The sequence below is a fragment of the Anopheles darlingi genome, chromosome 3 (assembly GCF_943734745.1).
Source record: "Anopheles darlingi chromosome 3, idAnoDarlMG_H_01, whole genome shotgun sequence".
NCBI lineage: Eukaryota > Metazoa > Arthropoda > Insecta > Diptera > Culicidae > Anopheles > Anopheles darlingi.
This window is the reverse complement of record NC_064875.1, coordinates 17,846,467-17,868,966: the sequence shown is the minus strand read 5'-3', so window position 1 is coordinate 17,868,966 and position 22,500 is coordinate 17,846,467. Positions and strand designations below refer to the sequence as shown.

Here is a 22,500-nt window from a genome sequence, read left to right as displayed (position 1 = left end):
TGCCGTTCTTTAGGAAATTTCGATTCAAATTTACGCGAGCCTCTCGCAACACGTGCATACAGAGCATAGCTGGTTAGTGCGCCTTAATAAGCACGTTATCCAGCCGCTTCACAAACCCTCGTTTGTCGGCTGGCCTGGACGAGACATGGAAGAAGAGGAAAAGGAAGAAGGGAAGAAGTCATTTGTTTGGTTTTTGGAGGGCCGTTTGCAACGCGGCGGGTTTTTGTCGGAAAAGTAGGAAAAACGGACGGAAAAACGCGGTGGTCAGGCAATGTGGGAGTGTTGATGGTTCTTGTGCTGTGTATTCATCGCGTAATTACCATATCCAGGCTCCAGCAGCTGTAAAGTGATCCACGGCGACGGTAATATTTGATGAATTTGCTGGAGAATCTGTTGTTCGATCTCGCGATCCAGCTCGCAGTTACCTCCCACCGCAGCACGGGGGTTCATAAACGGGTTAGTTGTTTGTCACGGCAAACCGAGGAAGCACGGGGGAAGCGACAGGAAGAAGGTGGAGGGAACGGCGGGCTAGAAGATTGGGCGCTGGAGAAGAGAGCCGATTATTGGAGTCTGCTGGCGGTTAGTTTGGGTGTGTGGCACTTCTACACCAGCGCCGTCGTCGTCATCGTCGTCGTCGAGTGCTGGTTTTCCATTCCCTAGTTCCTCGCTCTCGCGGCACTTTCTGCTTCCAGACAGCACCAGCATCATCAGCAGCAGTAGACGACAATCCACGGCCTACTCACGAGCCGTAATTCGCTTTGGAGTTTTGCATTCTTTGCCGTCACAGCCGCAGCCTACTATTCAGAGCGGGCCAGCCAGAAGAGAGGAGAGGCTCGTGAACTACTTTTCCTACTACGCGGCGGCCCCCATCATCGTTGTGTAGGCCGCGTTTTGTGCGTGCGTACCGCGTATGTGTGTGTGTGTGCGTTGTGCTTCCCGATTTACGACGGATGCCTTGTCATCCAGTCATCCCCAGCCAGCGCGACACGGCCGCGAGAACAACCTCCAGGTTTGGGATAGACGAGGAAGTAGTCCAGAGGATTCCAAGAATAGTGCGTGTGGACGAGGGGAAAGGGGAGACCGACATCTGCATTCTTCTGCGTGCGGATTGTTTACAGTTATCGAGCGCGTTCTCCGAAATCGGAGTGAATCAGAGCGTGCGTGCGTGCGTGCGTATGAGGTGAATACGTCACACCAGAACTTGAAAAATGGATCATTAGCGAAAGGTGGTAATGAGTGTGCTCCAGCAAAAGTCACGGCAAAGTATCGACCGTGGCGACAACATCGGGTGAGGGGCACTGCGGCGTGTCTGTCTGGAAGCCAGAGAGAACTCTTTGAAACTCCACACCTTTTTTAAAGGGGCACGGCAGACCTAGTGCAGCTGGGAAGAGAAAATGCCTCCCCCATATCGTGTGTTCGCCCAGGGGGAGTGTGAAGCCATTACCCGGGCTTGCGGTCAGCAGCAGCAGCAGCACCAGCAGGATTGATGAAGAGACCGAGATTCGTGCTACGCTTGGTTGGTGGGTTGGATTAGTAGTGTTTCATTCAGAAGCTGCTGCTAACCAGCGCACACAACAACAACAACAACATCAGCAACAACCGCGACCATCATGTTGTGGCGTGTAGTGACCGAGAAGAAAAGAAAGAAAGTCGTGTCTCCATTTCCCTACTACTGGTACCCAGCCTAGGCGCCTGTGCTCTAGGCCCATCGGAAAGGAAAGCTCTCTGCGTCTCACCATAAACATAGCAGGCTGGTTGGCTGCCTGTCTATAACCAAAAGACACGGAGATTACTAGATCCACCGCGCGACCAACGTTGGCGGTGACGGTTGCGGTCGTGTGGGGCGTAGTAAGATCGATTTCCTGCTTCTTTGGCAATCGATTGGACGCGGTCAAAAAGCGGTTGATTCATCGAGACACCCGCCCCGGTTTTAGAGAAGAAATTGCCCCCCGCGGGCATTCCTTTCCTACGAGCCAGCATTTCGACACAAAACCACCGCAAACAGATACAGATACTGGAGCTTATTTATCATCGTCCCGCGTCCCTTTCTTGTCTGAGTTTATCATGTGATAAAAACGTGTGATAACGGCAAGAAAAGAAAAAGAATAGAAAAAAAAGCACACATTTTCAGCCCCCTCCCTACTTTCACGCGTTTCGGTGTGTGGTGACAAACAGCAGAGACGACCGACCGAACGACCATTGGGTGAAGATAACGGGATATGGTTCTACATTCGCCGCGCCCTGTCTGGCTTTCGCATTTCCGTGCTACCACCATCTCCTATGCGACGTTTCGAGTGTTACACACACGCACACGGTCACCTCGAGGAATGTCTGGAGGGGGGGAGAGATGCTTTGGGTCCGGGTTTGGGTGGCGTTTTGCTCCGCTTTGCGCTTCCAATTCGGTTCGGAGTCTGCTTTGTTTGCTTCGCTTGTGGTTCTTCGTCGTGCCAAAGTTCTCAAATTCTTAACACCGCCCGTTTTTTCGTCTACTTCTAGAGAGCCTCTTGGGACACTCGACCGGCTGGCACGCCTCACGCCGACCCCAGTGGCCAGTGAGTTGTTGAAGGGAACGTAGAGCGTATAAGCGCGGCCAAAGAGTGTTCTGTGTGTGCGTGTGTGTATGGTTGTTGGAAAGTGCTGATTCGCTGCGTTAGAAAATGTTTAATTTTATGAAGAAAGGTGTAGTGGGGGTAGGAGGAGGTAGCAGTGGCAGTAGTGGTAGTAACAGTAATGGTGGTGCCAGTGGTATGGGAGGTAGCGGTAACGGAAGCAATAGCACCGCACTGTCACCATCCTCCGGCAGTGGTGGAGGTTTCGCTCACTCCATCCTCGGTGGTAGCGACGGTAGCGAGGAAAAGGATCGCCGGAAGAAGGACAAGAAAGCGCGCAAGGAGGGAGGCGGCAAACAGTTGCTGCTCGGTGTCGTCGGTGGCGGATCCAGCACGACCGGTGGCCATTCGAGCAGTATGAGCGCCGAAGAGCTACTGCGACTAGATGAGGTATCAACATCCCAGAGGTCAGAGTCCTTTCCGGACGATAAGAAACTAACTTTCCCCCATCCCAATTGCAGGTTCGTCGCTCGTTGAAGATCCGTGGCCGGCGGAAAGAGAAGGAAAAGCTACCGAGTGGCATCACGGCCGATTACAGTGCCTCGTTCTTCGCCCAGCTCGACGTAGACCATCGGGAGTTAGATCGTGGAACGGAGGAAGTGCTGGCCGTTGCAAACACAACGACCTACATCGACCGGAATGGCGAAATGGTAGAGCGGGTATCATTCAGCAGTACCACGACCACCCACCAACCGCCCACGTCACCCTACTCCGATGGAGGATACTCTCCGGATCATCACTATCACCAGCAACAGCAGCACCAATCGTCACATCACCAACAGCAGCACTCCACAAAACATCAAACGCTGCCTGCAGCGAGCGGTAAGACCGGTTCATTCCCTCCGGTACCACCCAGACCACCGAAGCGAGGAATACTGAAAGGATCGCGCGTTAATCTAGCGACCGACGGTGCTGGTGGTGGTACGGCTTCACCGTCATCCGCTACCTCACCGAACGCCTCAGCCAATCATCATGGTCTAGCGGGGGCTTCGACAGCGTTACTGCATCTCCTGGGATCACCATCGCCGAGTGCGGACAGTCTCACCGATACGACGACAACGACCACGACCAACTCCTCCTTTGCTACGCCCCCGTTCTCGCTCAGTCCGGTCGGTGAATCGCAAGGTTACGATGGACGCATCGGTCGTGTTTTCCCCTTCGATGAACCGACCGGAGCTGGTGCTGGAGGGATTGGTGGTTCTCCGGCGGCACTCTCGTTACCGCCACTCCATCTGCAACCTCTGCCACCGCCTCGTACGCTTACGATTCAGCGCCAGAAAGCACCTCGGAACGATTTCGGATTCAGCCTCCGGAAGGCGTTCGTGCTGGATCGTTCTGGCGGTGGTTACGCACCTTCGACGAAAGGATCAAGGCTTCGTGCGATCATCTTTGCGGAACCGAGCTCGACGGGCACGATACAGACGGGTCTGCTGCCCGGTGATCGTCTGCTTGAAGTGAACGGTCAACCGGTGGAAGAGCTGAGCCGTGAGGCGATCATTGAGATGATCCGTAGCAGCGGAGATGCGGTCACGGTGAAGGTACAGCCGATCGCCGAGCTGATTGAGCTATCACGGCGCTTCGTCACCATCAGTGGATCGGCCAGCGTTGGTGATTGTAGCACGTTGAAGCGTAGCGCCAGTCGTCGGTTTCTACACAAACCGTCTCCGCTTTTCGGTGGATCAATCCTATCCGGTGAAGGGCCTGGTGGGGCACCAGGTGGCGTCAGCGGCGGTGGCCCCGTTGGTCGTGTATGGTTACTCCATCGGGGAGGGTTTACGGCCGCTCTACGTCAGCAACTGTCACCCTCGACCGTACCGATGCCCTCTCATCACGCCCAGGGTGGAAAGGTGTGGATCCGACTGGAAGGTGGCACCGGCGAGGAGCTGTTGATCGATGAGGACGATCTGGAGGTAGCCAATTCACCAGCTTACGATCTCGTGGAAGATCTGTGCCATCTGGCGCACCTAAACGAATCATCGGCACTCCACGTACTTCGGCAGCGGTACGCCAACAATCTGATCCACACCCGTGCCGGTCCGGTTCTGCTGATCATCAATCCGATGGCACCGCTTGCGCTCTACTCCGAGAAGGTCGCATCGATGTTCCGGGGCTGCAAAGCGGAAGACGATATGCCACCGCACATCTTCTCCCAGGCACAGACGGCCTACCGGGCGGCGCTCGAAACGCGGCGCGATCAAAGCATCATCTTTATGGGCCGTTCCGGTGCAGGCAAAACGACCAACTTCAAGCACGCACTGTATTACCTTACGTTGGCAACGGCCGCTGGTTCGGGAAGCAGCTCCACCGCCCGTCCGCTAACGGTGGAGAAGGTGAGCGCGATCGGTACGATCCTCGATGCGTTCGGTAACGAGCGAACGGCACTCTGTGGCAATGCGACCAAGTTTACGCAGATCTTTGCACTGGACTTTGACCATGCCGGTCAACTGGTAGCCGGTTCGATCCAAGTGCTACCCATCGATCGTATGCGACCGTCCGGTGTCGCTAGTGGAACGGCTGGTAGTGCGCCCCGCTGGAGCTTCCTCGCCGGAGTGGATGTTGGTGCCCTGCGGAAGGAACTGTTGCTGGAACCTGCACTTACCGGGGGTAGTGCTGTTGGTGGTGTTGGTAGCGCTTCCGGTGCAATGGTGCAACAGGAAACGGCCGACTATCAACGATTGTGCCAAGCGTTCCGTACGCTCAATGTGGATCCAGCTGCCGTTCGAGGCGTATGGTTCGTCCTGGCGGCCATCTACCATCTTACACAATCGGGTGCGGTTATGGTGGCTGGTCGGGTACAGTTCGTGAATCCACGGGCGGCCCAGAAAGCGGCCTCACTGCTCGGTGTTCCCATCGATGAGCTGCTCGGGTATATATGGCCCGAGGTAGCCAACGGTGGTAACAATGGCACCAGTGCCAGTGGTGGTCAATCCGGCGTTAGTGGTGGTGGACAATCGAAAGCCGGGGCCACATCGGCGGCAGCAGCCGAAGCGTTGAACGCGTTCTGCGAGGCACTGTACACCGAGCTGTTCTACACGATCGTTGGGTTGATCAATAAATCCATTATGGCCGCTACACCGCATCAGACGATCGGTTCCGTGCTGCTCGTCGATGTGCCCGGTTTCCAGAATGTGGCCAGTGTTGGGAGCGGGATCGGTACCGGTATTAGCACGCTCTCCGATCTACGGTTCAACTATCTGCACGAACGGTTGCAGCTGCTGTTTCATAATGCGATGCTGGTGCAACCGCGCCATCGTTACGCTCAGGAGATGGTGACGGTCGATGAGTCGCTCGGGCTGACGGAAGCTGGTGGTGGTACTGGGTCCGGTTCGGCCGGTGGTGGACCCTCACCGATGGTTGCGTTGTTGGATAAGATTCCACAGAATCACGAACCACGCAAAGGCCTGCTGTGGATGCTGGATGAGGAGCAGTTGCTGGGAAACACTGCGGCTCTGCATTCGGTCACCAAAACCAACAACAACAACAACAACAATGTTCCCGACGAACTGGACGACGATCCCGCCAACGATCGTGATGCACGGTTCATGGAGCGCCTCTTCGCAGCGTACGGTGATCGGGAATCGCGTGAAACGTTACTTCTGCGTGCGAGCGTTCCGACAGGATCGTGCGATGTGGTACTGCAGCATCTGCTCGGCACCAATCCGGTACTGTACTCGGTTTCGAGCTGGCTCAAGGAGGCGGCCGCACAAGCCCTCTACCTACCGCAGCGTGCCCTCAACTGTCTGCGTGACAGTGGAAAGCCGGAAGTGAGCGGCCTGTTCGTCGGGACGCTCGGTGGTGCCATGGAATCATCGTACGCCTGGGGTGGATCATCGCAGCAGCTCCAGCAGCAATCGTTGCGCCGTATGAGCAGCATCCGTCGTACGACCTACACCGGCAGTGGTTTCCCGAAGCGGAACGGTGTGGTGGTACAGGTGAAATATACCGTCGATTGTCTCATCGATACGTTACGCCGCACGGGGATGCACTTTGTGTATTGCTACCTACCGCAGCACAACGGTGGTACCGCATTTGCTTCGGGCATCGATCCGGTGGCAACGTCAGGGCTAAGCAGCGGAGCCTCTCTCGGCACCGGAAACGAGCTCATCAAAACAGAGGAGGACATCATTAACATTCCATTGCTGCGCAGTCAGGTAAGGTGGTGGAGTAGCCAGTGGTGGTAGTGGCTGTTTGATTGTTGAAGCTCATCGATCGAATCGAATGATCAATGTTTGCCTTCTTCCTACGCAGTTCCGCGGCTCGCAGATGCTGGACTTTGCGCGTCTGTATCGCTTGGGCTTCCCGATCAGTGTGCCGCTGGGTGAATTCGTCATTCGCTTCGGTCTGCTAGCGGAGGGAGCTACCGGTAGCGGTAGTACTGGTGAAACGGCCGGCAATGGTGGTGGTACCGCTGAAGCGGCAACGGTGGACAGCATCCTTAGTAACTGCGAGGTCGATTCATCCGTCTACCGGATTGGCACAAGTCTGGTAAGTTAGAGAACAAAATTACTTTAATGAAAAAATAATGCCTTCCCTGTAAGCAGTCGAACACTCACCTGAACTCCACGCGCCGTTGTCGCGCAATGGTTGCTTTTCCACCTGTGTGTTGCTCTTGCTCTCAGCCTCCTGCTTCTCTCTGTGGGCTCGGCATTACTTTCTATCTCACGCACTGCTCGAAAGCCGAGGAGGCTGCTGCTGCTGCTGCTCGATTGGAATGCATCACCGCGGATCACTCGATCTCTCGCGCTTTCACTTCTACTCCCTTCTATTGGGTTCCTCGGCACCACCAACACAGAAACACGCTGCACTGCTGGTACAAAGGTGTGTGGGCTTGGCGCGTGGTGCCGCGATTGGCATTCAAAGCGTGTGCATACGATATGTGATGCTAGGAAAGGGTTACGGACCAAACGAGGTGCCTCACACCGAACACGCTCGGAACGCAACGTCACCGCAGAGGTGCTTGTGTGCGTCGTAGTGGACGCGGTCGTCGTCGTCGTCGTCGTCACTGGAATGGATGGCACGAACGTATCGAGATAAAGCAAGATAGCACAACATACCTATCTCGACGCCGATCGAGCACAGCGCGCGTTTCCTCTTTTTCCTCTTCGCCGTCGTCATTCCAGAGTCGGACGCTCTTGGTAGGCTCTGAGAACGGATGGTATAGGCACACGCCGTTGCCGCCGCACCATTATTGTGGCCATGATCGATCGCGCGCTCGCCCGTGGAGGAGAGTCCAATTCCGGAGAGTCAGCATTATTCGTTCGATGCGTTCGCACACGTTCGCGTCCGGTCGCTGTTCGGTTCTCCTTGGTCTTTCCTTCTTGTGTGCAGGTGAAGTGTTGGTAGCACGGTGGTTAGCCCAGAAGCAGGTACCAGGTACCAAGCGCAAGTGGATGCGTTTCGGTCTTCGCTTCATCGTTTGTTGCATCCGCAGGCGATCCCAAGTAAAGTCGAAGGTCTCGATCTCAACTTGGGATTCCGTGGTTGGTTTTGTGCTCAACTTCCTTTTTCGAGTGCGACAGTTCGCTTGTTTGCCCTTTTTAGAGGTGCCCGTCCCGGTATGGTTCGTTACTGAAAGCCACCGGCTTCACGTTGCATACCGCTTCCGGAAGCTGTACTATGTACGCTGCGCTCTGCTCCGATGGTAGATACCACCTACCAGTGATCGCTTTACTTTCGTTCCCGTTGGTGATCCGTTGAGGGCCGAAGAGATGTTCCGTGCGTGTCCGTGCTAACCGTGCTGTCAGTTGGTGCAGTGAGTTTTTCCGGTTTCCAGTGTGGTTTCCTGTTCTTCAAGAACTACTTTGATTTAATCCCCATCATGCCACTGTCTCCTTGAGTTAATCTCAAACCGTAGCAGGCTATTTGGTTAAATCACGTGCAACGGGGTGCCTGGTGCTGTATCAGCAGCAAGTACAACAGGGAAAGGAAACGATCCTTCGTGAGCTTGTGCTGTATGCGTGTGCGCTCCCTCAGGGTTATACCGAGCACTGTCCTTCGACCACCGAGCGCCAGATACCGAGTGTTTGTGCTTTCTCCTGGCCCCAAATTTTCCTTCTCCCAGGCAGTGGCCACAGGCAGAGGCAGCGTGGAAGGAAAGAGAAAAGCGTGAAAGCGTGATCCAAAGCCATGCCGCCGTACCGAGGTTTCTCTCATTTTCCTCTGTGTTTCCTCTGTGGTTGAAGAGTGAAACCGCGCGTGTTGTGTGTGTGTTGCGCTGGTGCGGAAAGAGACGGACTGAGGAGGGAAAACAGCGCCTGACGAGGGACCATATTTTGGTCCGTTGTTCGTCGGTCGGTTGCATATCGCTATCGGTCCGGTGCTGCTATTGCTACTGCTTGTGGTAACTGTTTCGCCAGATTTGGCCCTGTTTTCCCTTTGCGAAAAGAAAGAAAAACTCCCGCTCGATCACACCAATCGGCTGTATGTGTGCGGACTGTGCGACAACGATTGGGAGGGGGGGGGCTACGAATGATCTCGGTGGGGGAAAGGGTAATGGAGAATGATGAACATTAATGGGTTTTCATTGCGCGAGATGGGTGAGCTGAAGAAACGATGGCGCTATGCTGCTCCGATGTGAGCGAGCGCGAACGGATGTGTGGTGTGCCGAGGATGATGATGATGATGATGATGAGCGTGATGATCTTAATAATAGTGGGTGTATTTGGGAGCGGGAAAGCTCATAAAACGTTCCATCTATCCGTTGCGTTTTCGGTTGGCGATTAGTTATTAGCCGTTCGTGTGGAACGCGCCAGGGGGAGGGCGGTGGTGAGGGATGGGAGAAGCGACTAGCGATCAAACCGTCACTGGCCCATGAGCTGAAACAGGAAAGAGGCAGTGGCTTCAGTAGGCGAACGAAAGTGTATCGATCGGAGTAACCATTGGGACAGGGAGGATCGTTTGTTGCGTTGCGCTTCATTATATAGCGCCAGGAGCTTACGTGCTGACGCTGTTCAGTTAATTGAAAATTTAGTTTTGAAAATTTGATTCAGTTTGTGTAGAAAATATCGTTAGTGTGTGTTCGTGTGTATTGTAATCGTGTGTCGACGGAAGTGAGTGTAATTATTATCCATAGAGATAGTGTAAAGGTTGCAACACCGCGTTCTGGTGCATCGAAATGAGCCGGCGAAGATGAGTGTTCACGGTAGCAGCAGAGTGCGCACGGCGGAACGCACTAGCAGCGCTGGTATAGGACGAGCTCGCAGCTCACAAACGGCACCAGCGGCATCGGTCCAGCGGACCACCGGCACCAGCGGAACCCTGAACGGTGATCAGCTGTTGTGCAAATGCTTGGAGAAGGGTCACGAGATACTGCGCAAAGTGGAAGAGTTAACCACCGTCGTTAGTCCGGCGCTCCGGATACGCACGGTTTCGCGCATTTCCAGCAACACACACTCTCCAGCGACGCCACCGGGTCAACGAAAGGCAACCGGAGCGACCGTGATACCGCCGACGAAAGCCCCACCGCCGGTCGTCATTCACTCGAGTGTGATGACCCAAACGGCTCAAAATGGTGGAACGACCACCACCAACACTACCGTTACGACCAGTACCAATGGTAGCGGTGGCGGTGGCGGCACCATTCATCATCAAAAGCAACAACAGAAACCCGCGAAGACGACGACCTCGTCAGGTGGTGCGGGTGAAAAGAAAGCAACCAGTGCGGCGGTCACCAAGGTGATGGGACGTGCTGCTACCACGCTGGCCAGCAGCAGCAGCAGCAGCAACAGTAATCGGTTACTAGCGACGGTGGACAGTAGTAGGCGTTTGGCAGCTGGCAAAACACCGCCAGCATCATCAGCAACGACGACGACTGAAGGCAGTAGTACCGTTGGTGGAGCTAGGTTAAATCTGTCCTCTTCTGGCAGCTTACCGCGGGGAACAGCGTCACTACGTGCGGCTAGTAGTGGCCCCGGGGGTGGTAAATCGTGGCCCAAACCGTCCGCCCTTACCGTAGCACCACCACCCCTCAAATCACCAGCCCTAGTGAAGCAAAACAAAAGCTTGCACTCATCGAAGTCCGTGGCCAGCGCAATTCCTCCTCCGGTTCTCTTTAGGCCACCATCTAGGTCCGCCTCGCTGACCAGCTTCTTATCACTAGCATCGACCGCGACCACGAACGTGTCCTCATCAGCGTCGTCAGGCATAGGTGGTGCTGGCGGTAGTGATAGTGGTGATGAGAAGCCGAGGGTGACCGATACAGAAGAGCACCCGATTGTATCGTCCCCCGCAGCAGTACCACTGATAACGACTGACGACGGCCGGCCTGTAACGCCCCCGAAAATCGTCATCATGGCCGGCGTCAACCAGCAGCAGCAGCCGCAGCCGCAGCTCCCCCCGGCAGCACCACCACCACCGTTGACGACCATTGTCGCCGTGGGCAAGGTGACCAAAGATACGTACCACGAGAGCGATTGGAGTGAGGATTCCGGTCGGATGTCGAACGAAAATTTGGATCTTCTCGATGGTTGCAGCGGTGGTGGAGATACCAGTAGTTCCGGGGAGCAGGAAAAACCCTCACGAGGGGTCGGTACATCGCCACGAATCAAGGGTGGCCCCTCACCGGCAGCACCGGTTGTGGTCGGGAAGCTGGACGAAAGTTTACTCGGTATCTTTGAACCAACATCGCCCGTCAACTCTCCTCCGACCGGGGATGGGTTCGCCGGTGGAAGGTGGAACCGTTCACCTGCGGCGAGAGCGGGCAAGAAAGTCAATTCATCCAAGTCACCTTCGCCACCATCGCCACCATCACCTCCATCACCTCCATCGTCTTCTTCGTCGCCACCGTTATCGACAACGTCGTCGTCGTCGTCGATGATGGTGGTTGCCGCCGCCAACCTTGTAGCGCCGCCAGTCGTCAACAACCAACGGCAACCAATCATTACGATCAGCGATGATAGTGAGCAGGTAAAAGCAGGTGGGCGAGCAGCATAAAATTCGCCCGCCAAAAAACCGAGGGGAAAAACAAAAAACCAAATTGGGTCAAGCGAAGAAAGTTGTGCAGATCGTCAACGCCGGCCGTTCCGTGAGAAAAGGGACGACTCTGGCGTGTATAGATGTGTGTGCGTACGTGTGTATGGTAGGTGTTGTTTACGGTCGCTATGGCCGTTGGGCCGCAAATCATCCCGAAAATGGCACAAAATCGGAATCGGGAATGAGAAGGAATTTGCAAACTAAATTTTCCGCCATCGGCTGCAGATGGGGAATGTTGGAGCAGTACGGTAAACGCTTTACGATACGGCTTACGACCATCGGTATCTGGTTTCGAATGGAATGTGTGTTGTGGCATCAAAAGAGAATCTCTCACGACTCAAGCATAAGTGAAAACATAGTGTGCTTGGTTGGAAGCTTGAAGATTTTGATTCGGAAATGTTGTTTCCATGACAATATGATGGTATCAAGGTCGGATTTTGAAGAAGCAGCTCAATGAGTGGGTTAAGCTACACTGTGTTGCTCTCGATTGCCTTGTCAAAAAATGGCTTGAACGAATTTTATGGATCATTTTTTTTTAATTCCAAAACCTTCTCGCCTGCTGGATACTGATAAGCCTCATCCGACGTATCGAGGCGAAGCCGCCTGCTAGACGTCGCCTTAGAAATTATGTCTTTCAACTCCACTAGCTTAGCCCCAGCAAGGAGCCCCAAGGTTTCCGCCACATTCACCCACAGTTACTCAAGATTAAGCCATCACGGCGGAAGCCGCGTTCGAGAGGCGTTCGAGAGAAGGCGTCAGAAAATATGTAGTTCACCTTACCACCACCCTGCTTCAATACCCTTTCAACCTGTCGAAGGTTTTCAGCGAGGCGAATCTGTGTGCACACGTGCGGGTGGAAGCCATCACAACCTTTTCTCCACATATACTCCACTACACATAACGCCTACACCGAGCCCACCCATCCATGGGACGATTTGTTAATAATCTATTTTCTTGTCTTGGTCTTTTTTTCATATCGTCGCGTCTCAATCTGGGCACCTCCACACGACGACCTACGACATCCTACGACGACGACACCGCGACTGGCGGCGTTTGAAGGTTTTCTTCCGTTCCGGTGTGCTGGGTGCGCTGGAGGCGAAACGCGATGAGCTACTGTCGGACCGGGTTATTCAGCTGCAGGCCCACTGCCGGGGTTACCTCGCTCGCCGGCGCCTGGCACGCCGCCGGCTACAGGAGCTAGCCGTCCGGTGCATACAGCGGAATGTGCGCGCCTTCCTGAAGGTGCGTGATTGGCCCTGGTGGCGGCTGCTGGTGCGCGTTATGCCACTGCTGGCCGTCCACCGGACAGAGGAGCAGCTAGTGGCCGCTACTGCCGAACTGCAGCAGGTGCGCGCCAAGCTGGAGAAGATCGAAGCGGAGCGGAACGAGCTGAAAGCGACCAACCACAAGCTTGAGGCGCGGGTAAGTAGTGCTGCCACGAGAAGAAGGATCTGTTAACCAAAAATGCGCCATATTGTTAAGGATCGTTTACTCTACCGGCCATTGAAGAGGGCCACCTTAAGGCGCACACAGCCGTTGTGCGCGAACCGAAGGTACTTACTTGGACTTAATGGGTCTCTTATGTTTTTTTTTGCAATAAGTACCCCTTCGGTTCGTAGAGAGTGAGAATCACGTGAATGAGTCGTCAGTCGTGTGACTGCGGCAGGCATCATCGTGGTGCAGGGAACTGAGCGATGACTGAGCTGGACTGGAGAGGAGGGTGGGTTAGTGTCTTTCCGTAGTGTCGCCCTACTAAAGCACTCAAGTCGAAGGTCGAAGGCCAACCACCACGTGGGAGGCGTACATGCTGCATCGCGAACAGACGAACGACCGAACGAACGAACGATCGCAAGCTAGCGCCCGAGTCACTTGCGATGCGAGGGATGGCGATGATGAGGTTGATGGATCGGCAGTTGATCGCCATCTCGAGTTCACCGAGAATGCATACATGCAACAAGGTTTCGCTTGCAAAACCGGGCAACCTCCCGCAGCGGAGGCGCAAAAAGTGTTGCGCGAATGTAGGTGGAAATGTGTGTTTTTTGCGCTCGCTCGACTCGACTGCCAATCGGTCGTTATAGAGAGTGTGGAGGGAGTGTGGAAGGGGGGAAGCACGGTTCAAAAACACGAGGTAAAACTATTGCAGCCTGTTGTTTTGTTTTTGTTGGTGATTCACTCCATGAACAACCTCTAGATCACCGGGTGTAGGGGTCCTAGCCCTAGCATTAGTCCAGCGCGCATGCGCACTGAGTGCGTTCAACGTCTGGTGGTGTCCGGTGTCTGGTATCGGGTGTGTTGTTGTTTTCGGTGAAAATCCTGTCGAACGCTTGTCGCGATCTCCTGTTTATGTGTGTACGCATGTGTATCTTTTAAACAGAAATTTGATTAGAAACCATTGTAACACTCTAGTTATGGCTGGGGATAACACGGCTCCATCGCTGTTTCATCCTCCGATCGCCCAACAATCCAACGGAACAGCAAGTGAAACATAAGAAAGGGTGAGGAATGTATTTTGCATAATGTTTTCCACTTTCTTCGTACACGTTTCTAACAACGAAAACAAAACAAACCACCTTTTGATTTACCGTTGTAAGAGAAAAGAGAGTATTCTTCGTGGAATTTCTCTCATGTAGAAGCGAAATCGATCAACCGTGATCGGTCGAGATGTTGTTCTTGCTTTGACAATGGTTGATCAACAAACAACATTTCTTCAATTGCTGTTCGAACTCCTCTCCCTTGATGGATCGAATGAGCCTGGGCCGGGAGAGACGCATTAATCTTACTCGTTGGTGGTCGATCAGAATGCTAGATTTTGTTTACGGTTTATTTGGGAGGAATGCAATGGATTGTTAATTTGTGATCAGATTCATGTGCACGTGGAATAGAGAGGATGATGGCCGAGTTGATATTTGCTATGAATATAATTGGGTATGATTTTCAAGCTAGGTAGATCACAATAACAAACGACTTCCCTAGGAGGTTGGATTTTCTCTCAACCTATCGATTGATTATCGTGGTAATGTGGAAGTACATGTGACGGTGATGGAATCTTGTGATAGCTCTAAACGGAAAGGAAAAAAGGCAATTCCATTAATGCACAATACACAGTAAAGTGTGAAGCATGGTGTGGTACTCCAAAAGAAAAAAAAAATGATGTAACCAACAACGGAATCCCTTTTGTAAAAGATATCTCTTCAAACAGCCAGTCATCAATAAGCTATTGTAGCGCATTCGCTTGATGCATTGCTTTAACTACAAAAGAAATCCATCCAAACACCTGGTTAAACTTGGGCTACAAACAGCTACTGCTAGGTATTTGCTAAAGTGACGGAATGTGTTCAGCTGCATCAACATGCCTTGTGCCCGCCGTGAAACCGGAAGTTAGAATCGCTCGAACGAAGCAGTTGGCAATGCTACAGCAACTGCACAACAGGCGTGTAAGGCAGGGGCAACTTCTCCTCAACCGGCGCATCAGTGTAACCGGAACACAGCTTCGCCTCGACGATGACGACGACGACGATGGTGTGGTATCCAACTCATTAGCGATGACCTACTGCGCCGCTGGTCTCGCCTAGCCATGCGCCGCAGTGCCGGTTAATAAGGAGAAACGAAGAAAACCCTCCCGTGACACTGGTTGCCAGCATTCGTACTTGCTTCATTTGCACCGTGGTGCTGCCCCCGGTTCCTGTTGGTTGGTTGCGCTCACTTGTTTATCTTTTGTTCGCTTTACTTTACGCCTGGTTCCCTGGCTGTTTGGTCCGGCCCGGTCCAAGGGGGTAATACTGCGTTTCCCGGTTCCCGGCGGCCCCGATTGCGGTCGGTCTGAGCCCGGGTCCGAAGAGAAGGAACTATTCTCTTCTTCCCAACATCTCGAAGAAGGGGTGCCTGTGTGTGCACCACCTGAAGAGAAGTGTGGCTATAAACCAACAAACTCCTGCGCACACGCACACACAAACACACACACACACAGAGTGTGTGGTCTGTGGAAGGGCTGAGAACCTGCGTCTCTCTTGAGTGGGCCTCTTACTTTTCCCTGCATTCTTCGCTGGCATGTTATTCTTGGTCCACTTTCGGGAGCGAGCTCCCGAATACTCGGCGTACCAGAAACAGCTGACTCGTTCGCTAGGCCACCGGCTGGTTGGCTGGCTTGCTGTGGCTATATGTGTCTGTCCCGTGATTTCAGCCGTTTAACTATCCGGTAACATCCGTCCTCTTGCTCGTCGTCGTCTTCGTCGATTGGCTTCGATAATTACGCGATGTGTGTTGTGCACCAAGCCAGTGGCCAGCCAGCCAGCCAGCCAGCCAGCCAGTACGATGTGCGTTTGGGAATGCTTTACCATCGCTTCGTCGCCGTCGGTGGCCATCTCTTGCCAGCCATACAATCTCATTCAGAGTGATGTCTTCGCAGTGTTTTAATGTGTTGTTTTTTGGTTTTGGTTTTGGTCTGTTCTTTTCAATTAAAACACGGCACTGAGACGACGGACGAAGCGTGTGCGCTAGAGCAGCGGTTCGAGCCACAGGCGCATAGGGCGATGAACGATCGGAACAGTGCCGGTGCCGTCTCTGGTGGCGCTCCGATCGCCGTTGGATATTAATTCTATTTACGAAATTGTATCGCGCAACGCTCATCCTCACCATTAGAATGGCGTAACTTACGATTTATGAGTTTATTCCCTCCGCATCCCTTTTGATCCACCCCAAAGGCCACCGCGAGTAGATAAGAGATCTGTGAGTTTGAAAGTGATAAACTGAGGCACATGCCAATGATGCTGCTGCCAATCTTCGGTAGACCACTGTGAATCGGTCGATCGAGTAGTAGAAGCAGGTGGTGCTGCTGGTGCTGGTGCGGGATATACGGGATCTTAAAATAAACCAAGTACCGTCGCGCCTCAGAGAGAAGAGAACGCATCAGAGCATCGACCACCACCGGCAGGGGAAGAGAAGGGGGAAGGAAATGGGGAGAGTTGAGGAAGACGCAGACACAAGACGATGTTTGTGTGTGCCATAATACCCGCGAATGTTACATTTGTCGTTCGCGCCCAGACCCCCCTCCCCCGTCCGTGATGTGACTGATTTGTCGCTCCGTTACGCTCGTCTCCTTCTCTTCCTCGTACTTCTCACCGTTGTTGGCCGCGATCGGGCCTAGCTGGTTGACTGGCCGTCCATCAGCGTGGCGAGCAACCAGAGGGCACGGTGTGCCATTCATGCCGTCATCGGTGGTTAAATTGAGCGAACGGAACCTACGGTTCAAATTGCAATTAATGGACTGCCTGCTCTGCCCGCCCGGCGATCATTGATTGAATGATTCATAAGTGCAGCGTCGGTGGCAGGAGACGAACAGACAGTGGGAGGTGGGGACCGCCTGTTTGGTGTGGTACAATCGATTGGGCGATCAAATTATGAATCCATTTGGGATCTTGATCTTTGGGTCTTGATTACGGCGCGAATGGATCTTATGGTCGAATCAAGATCGAATGTGAACAATCAATCTGACGGTGGTAATGGTTGATGCGCATGATTGAAAAGTAGTTTACTTTGAAATGCAGCGTAACTTTTTACTGGAATTTGTGTCGTAAATTCCCGATATGGATCACTGCAAGCGATCGACTGGCTGTGATTAGGAGTATAAAAGGCTGAGAAAGATCAATTTGATTCGAAAATTATAATAGTTGCAATGCCAGAAAAACAACAGAAATTGAATGAGACTAACGGAATTTTCATTGCAGCACGCGGATTAGAAGACTTCCGAGAAGCACTAATCTTGTGCTGTACATGGATGGGTGGTGCATGTACATGTGCAACGAATGGGTCGTTAAGTGTTGTAACAATAGCGTTTACTACTAGCGATTATGAAACGGGGCGAGTTAAATGTGGCCAATGAACACTGCACGCAACACCCAAAAGTGTTTAAATAGAACCCGGCTTGGTACGGCTGTTGATGCTGCTGCTGCCGCGTAAGCTCATCTGCAACAAACATACGAGGTCCCCACGACCACCACCATCCCATCATCATCAGCAACAGCAGCAGCAGCAACAGCACGAGTTGTGACGGGTTCGTTCGGGTTGATGGGTTAGTGGCTGATCCTGCCATCCATCGTCAGTCCGTTGCTGGTTGCGTTTGCGTGCGGATGCAATCCCAGCGCCACACCGGAGTCCGAGAACCACCGAGCAACCACGCACACACACACACACACATCATCATCCGAATCCGAACCGTAATCCGAATCCGCGCCGTTCCCGTCTCGCGAACCAGAAGCTTGTTAAACACGACGACGACGACGACGACGACGACGACGACAGGTGGATCGCGAACGCGCGGAGTCTGCGAGCGAGCGAGCGACGGTCACGCGCATATTACGGCTGTCAAAATTAAACTCCTCATCCGATCGCGATCGCAATCGATCACCACGGGAGCGGAAAATTGGGGACGCACAAAGTCAGCGAAAGGGAGAGAGCACTTAAATTAGCGAGACAGTGAACGAGAGATAGAGAGAGAGAGAACGATAGAAAGGGAGTGCGCGCGATATAGAGGGATAGTAGTAGTAGATTGTGAAACACACACCGACCGATCTCCGGTTTCGAAATGCACATTTTGAAGTGATTTGCTCCAAATATTATTGTAGCCAAGACCGGGGGAGTGTGGTATCGCCCCGTCTGTTCCCGTGATCGTGTGTGAGTGTCTGTGATTTTAAACGGATTAACGATCGGCCGACCGTGAAGCAGCAAACCCAGCAGATCGCCCGTTCGTTCGTTCCCGGAATTAATCCCGCGATTGCTGGCTGCCCTTCCTCGCTGAGCGGTTCGATATGGTGCCATTGAAGCAGCCACCACCGGGGACTGGACATTTCGAGAATTGAATCCTATCCAACCGTAGCATTGAGTGAAAGCAGAGCAACGTTCAACGACGTCGGTGGACGGATTGAGAATTGGTACCTTGCAGCTAGAGGCAAACCATTCCCTGATCGTGATCGTCCGTGTGGAGTGTGCCGGAACAATCGGTAGAAATCGAGCGCCGCGAGATGCGGCCAATTATATCGGCACCAACGGCGGTGGCGCAATCGCCATCATCGTCGCGCATAACGCAACTACCGTCTACCGCTGAAGCCGCCCCAGCACCATCCTCGGCAACAGTGGCGCCATCGGCAGCAGCAGCTGCTCCGAACGGCACTACCACAACCAGCACCAACAGCTGCACACCACCAACGCAATCCGTCGTGTCTTCGCCGGATATCTTGCCAACGACGACGACGACAACGACGTCGGTGGCGGCCCCCGAACGTCGTCAGGATGGCGGGGACAAGTTGCAAAACAACAACAAAAACCCAACCCAAACCAACTCCACCCCGGCAACAACAACAACGACAACAGCGGCGACCTCCATTATTGTTGGCAAGACTGCGAGCCCTCGAGAGGACGAGAGTGGGATGACGAAGAAATCGAAAAAGATGACGTCTTCAAGCGCGGCAGCGGTACCACCGACGAAACCACCGATCGCCCCCTCCAAATCGTCCTCATCGGTTGGGGGAAAGTTGTCGTGGAAAAGCTTTCTACCTAACGGTGGCAAGGCCACCGCCAACGGAGTTACCGGAAGCGGCAAGGCGACGGCAGCGAAGGAGACGACACCGCAGAGCAACAACAACAGCAACCACAGCAACGGTAGCGGTATCGATGCGAATAACAACGAAATGGGACCACGCAAAACGTCCGCCGCGACGATCACGCTCGTTAACGATGGATCTAGCAGTGATCCATCGGGAAATGCTGCGAAAATGGATGGAAAACTCACCAACGGTAGCGGCACGAATGGTATTGGTGAGACAATGGAACGGAATGGCAATGGCCTTGGCCCTGTAGATGCTAAGACCAGTACAGGACCAACGGGTAAAACTAATGGTCAACTACCACCACTGCCACCGGCGACTGCTGTCACTACCAACGGCGTGTCGGTGCGGAAGGACTCGATTGTAAATGGTTCTGATAAAGCGACGAAGGCACAAGAAGAGACCAACGGAGGAAAACCGCCGGTGGATCTCGGCAAGTCCACTTCCGGGACCGCAGTCGTCAAGTCGGTGCTGAGCCGTTCTTTGTCTGGTAATCGTCTAACGGCGAATGGGAAGCTGGACGGAACGGGGGCAGGTGTCACGACGAATGGAGCACCCCCGCAGGACACGAAGGATAAGAAGAAATCCTCCTACATTCTTGGTGCTGGTTGCACTGATGGTGGAGGAGGCACACAGAAAAGTGGCAGCACCGCGACCATGACCGGAGCTCCGATCGGTGTTCGATTGTCGTTGAAACCTTCCTCACGCCGCTCCGTCACACCGGATCGTTCCGTCGATCCGAAGCTTATCAAGCAAAATGGTTCTTCGCGGGCTTCCCCAGTACGCACACCTTCTGTACCGCCGCCGCTCCTCGATACGACGGCCCAGAAGGAGAAAAATGAAAAGTCTACAACGGAGGGTGGAACGACGAAGGAGAAAAGCCCCGCATCATCGCTGCTTCGCACCTCTTCCTCCAAGAGTATCGTGGTGGTGCCACGGGGGGATGGTAGCGAACCGGCGAAAGTGGCCGAGACGAGTGAGACGAGCAGTAGCAAACCGGTGGTGAAGGTGCGCCGCGTGATAAGGAAAATCATCAAAAAGAAACCAAAGGCTGGCGGTGGTGAGCTGGAATCGTCGCCTTCGTCGTCATCGGTAGCGGCACCGGTCGATGGAACGCCGGATGCTGAAAAGCAGCCAACGATCGCTGCCACCGAGCCGCTCATGGGTGCCGTTGAGACGACCATTACGCACGAAACAACGGACGGAGCGATGGTCAGAGGGATTGTGGAGATTTCCAAGATGCAGCCAGAGTTGGCGAAGTCGTCGGTAAGCAAGAAATCCAAGGAACAGAAATCGTCGGCGACCAGCAAAGTGAAGGAAGAAAAGCAACAAAAGAAGCAGAAGAACAGCAAGGAGAAGGAAGAGAATGCCGATTATCCAACAGCAACAGCGACACCGACGCCACTGGAAAATGGTGCGGAATCGAATGGTGCAACCTCCGGTGAAACAACCGTCGCTGAACGGAAACACTGGGCGATCCGGAAACGTTTGATGGCTGATCGTGCCATGTCCTGTGGACCACTGGAAGGTGATCGATCCTCCCTACCTGGAATGCCGACGGCTGATTTGCTGGAAAGCTTCCTCCTTTCGCTCGCTACCCTGCCACAGGAGATTGCGGTCGATCTGCCGGAGATGGGCCCGGTACCGAAGTACGGTGCTAATCGATCGCTAGCCCGATCCGCTTCACAGTATCTGAGCACCAAGATACAGGATTTCCTACGTCGGACAGATCACGTAATGCAGGACTGGCGTAATCTCGGTCGGTCGATGCGACGACGGGAAGACTTTGGCATTGGTTCGCTCGGTGATGTGACGGGGTTGGGCATGGGAACGGTTCGGTCGCGCAGTGTCTCCAACATTATTACGCGCGGTTTGCAGTTGCTGAAGAAGGACCAGTCGCCCCGCCGCGGGACGCTCACGTCGTCCATCGGGAGAAACCGTGGCACTGGTTCGACGAGTGTGTCGCGGTCGAGCTCACGGTCCTCGTTTTACTGCGAACTCCCGACCGTTGCCGGTGGTGTCAAGCGATCGTCGTCGCGTCGTGTGCGTCGACGATTGGAAGGCGGTGCTGATGATGATGACGACTGTAGTACCGTCGTGGATATGAGCGAAGAGGTAATAGAAGGTGGTATTCCGTACAACGCAATAATTGACAAGTGACCGGCGTATGCATCTGTGTCTGTGGTCTGTGTTCTGTGTTCAGAGCGCTACAATGTGTTATTGTGCTATTTTGGGGAAACTCCTCGCTGATGCGTAGCTTGTGGTTAAATTGAGCAGAATGTTTAGTCTTTTCGATTGAGTAATGGCGCATTTTGGTTAACCTACTTTTCTCACTAACCAGGAACACATTGCTGGAGCTGTTACTAATCCGATGATGTTACGTTTTCCAGCTGAGCGACGTCACCTCCGAGTTGACCGAAGAACACTCGTCCTCGAACCTCATCACCGAGCGGCTAGCGTCGGAAACGTCCGAACGGTTGCGGTTGGAGAAGGAGGTTAAGGAGTACGAGTCCAAGTACCGCAACCTGCAGGAGTCGTCGGAAAAGATGGAGATGGAGCTGCTGTGCGCTAAATCGGAGCTGAACTATGACTTTGATGATTGCAGCACATTCGGTGGCAGCGAGTACGATGCGGGCGATATCGGTTCCGAGGATGCTGGTGACGTGGTGAAGAACTACCGGCAACGCTACGAGCGTGTGGCACGTGAGCTCGAGTTCACCAAGAAGCGCCTGCAGACGCAGCACGAGCACGATCTGGAGCAGCTGGTCGGGCTGAAGAAGCAGCTCGAGAAGAAGCTAGCCGATGCGTACGAGCAGGTAGAGGAGCAGCGAAATGTCGTCGCCCAGTGGAAGCGAAAGGCACAGAAGATGACGAACGAAATGAATGATCTGCGGTTGCTGTACGAAGAGCAGAGCAGCCGGAACAATGTGCTGGAGAAGCGGCAACGTAAGTTCGATGCCGAGTGCCAAACGTTCCAGGATTCGGCCCGCCAAGAGCGCCAGGCAAAGGAGCGGTTGGCGCGTGAGAAGGATGTGTTGGTGGCTGAGAAGTGCAAGCTCGAGCAGGACCTTTCGGATGTGCGGTTGGAGCTCGAGCTGAAGGAGGAGAAGAATGCAGCACTGCAGACTGAGCTGGATGAGATGATGTTCGGCGGTGGAACGGAGGAAGAGATCGCTCAGCTGAAACGCCAGAAACTCGAACTGGATCGTCGGTGCAAGGAACAGGACGAAGAGCTTGATGAGATGGCTGGACAGATACAGTTGCTCGAACAGGCGAAGCTGCGGCTCGAGATGTCGCTTGAAACGACGCGTAAGGAGGCCCGC

At 53.8% G+C, this 22,500-nt stretch overlaps 2 protein-coding genes across 17 annotated transcripts in view; one reads left to right on the top strand and one right to left on the bottom strand.

Annotated features, from left to right (window-relative positions):
* The window catches only part of LOC125953426 (testin), a 266,491-nt gene that overhangs the window by 233,887 nt on the left and 10,104 nt on the right, over positions 1 to 22,500 (bottom strand). The gene's annotated exons all lie outside the window — the stretch shown is intronic.
* The window catches only part of LOC125953378 (unconventional myosin-XVIIIa), a 284,199-nt gene that overhangs the window by 255,966 nt on the left and 5,733 nt on the right, over positions 1 to 22,500 (top strand). Inside the window, exons 1-6 of one of the 15 annotated variants that reach the window (XM_049682893.1) lie at positions 187 to 362; positions 2,497 to 2,999; positions 3,071 to 6,760; positions 6,858 to 7,094; positions 12,639 to 13,001; positions 21,568 to 22,500. The exon at positions 21,568 to 22,500 is cut by the window's right edge and continues 1,094 nt beyond it. In XM_049682893.1, coding sequence (XP_049538850.1) covers positions 2,658 to 2,999; positions 3,071 to 6,760; positions 6,858 to 7,094; positions 12,639 to 13,001; positions 21,568 to 22,500 — 5,565 coding nt within the window. In that variant the 5' untranslated portion in view covers positions 187 to 362; positions 2,497 to 2,657. Of the gene's footprint in view, positions 1 to 186; positions 457 to 569; positions 590 to 638; positions 1,053 to 1,163; positions 1,181 to 2,088; positions 3,000 to 3,070; positions 6,761 to 6,857; positions 7,095 to 7,166; positions 7,983 to 9,598; positions 11,514 to 12,638; positions 13,002 to 13,135; positions 13,708 to 17,253; positions 21,293 to 21,567 lie in introns of those variants that run through there. The other 14 variants (XM_049682891.1, XM_049682899.1, XM_049682901.1 and 11 more) reach the window with 14 other exon arrangements.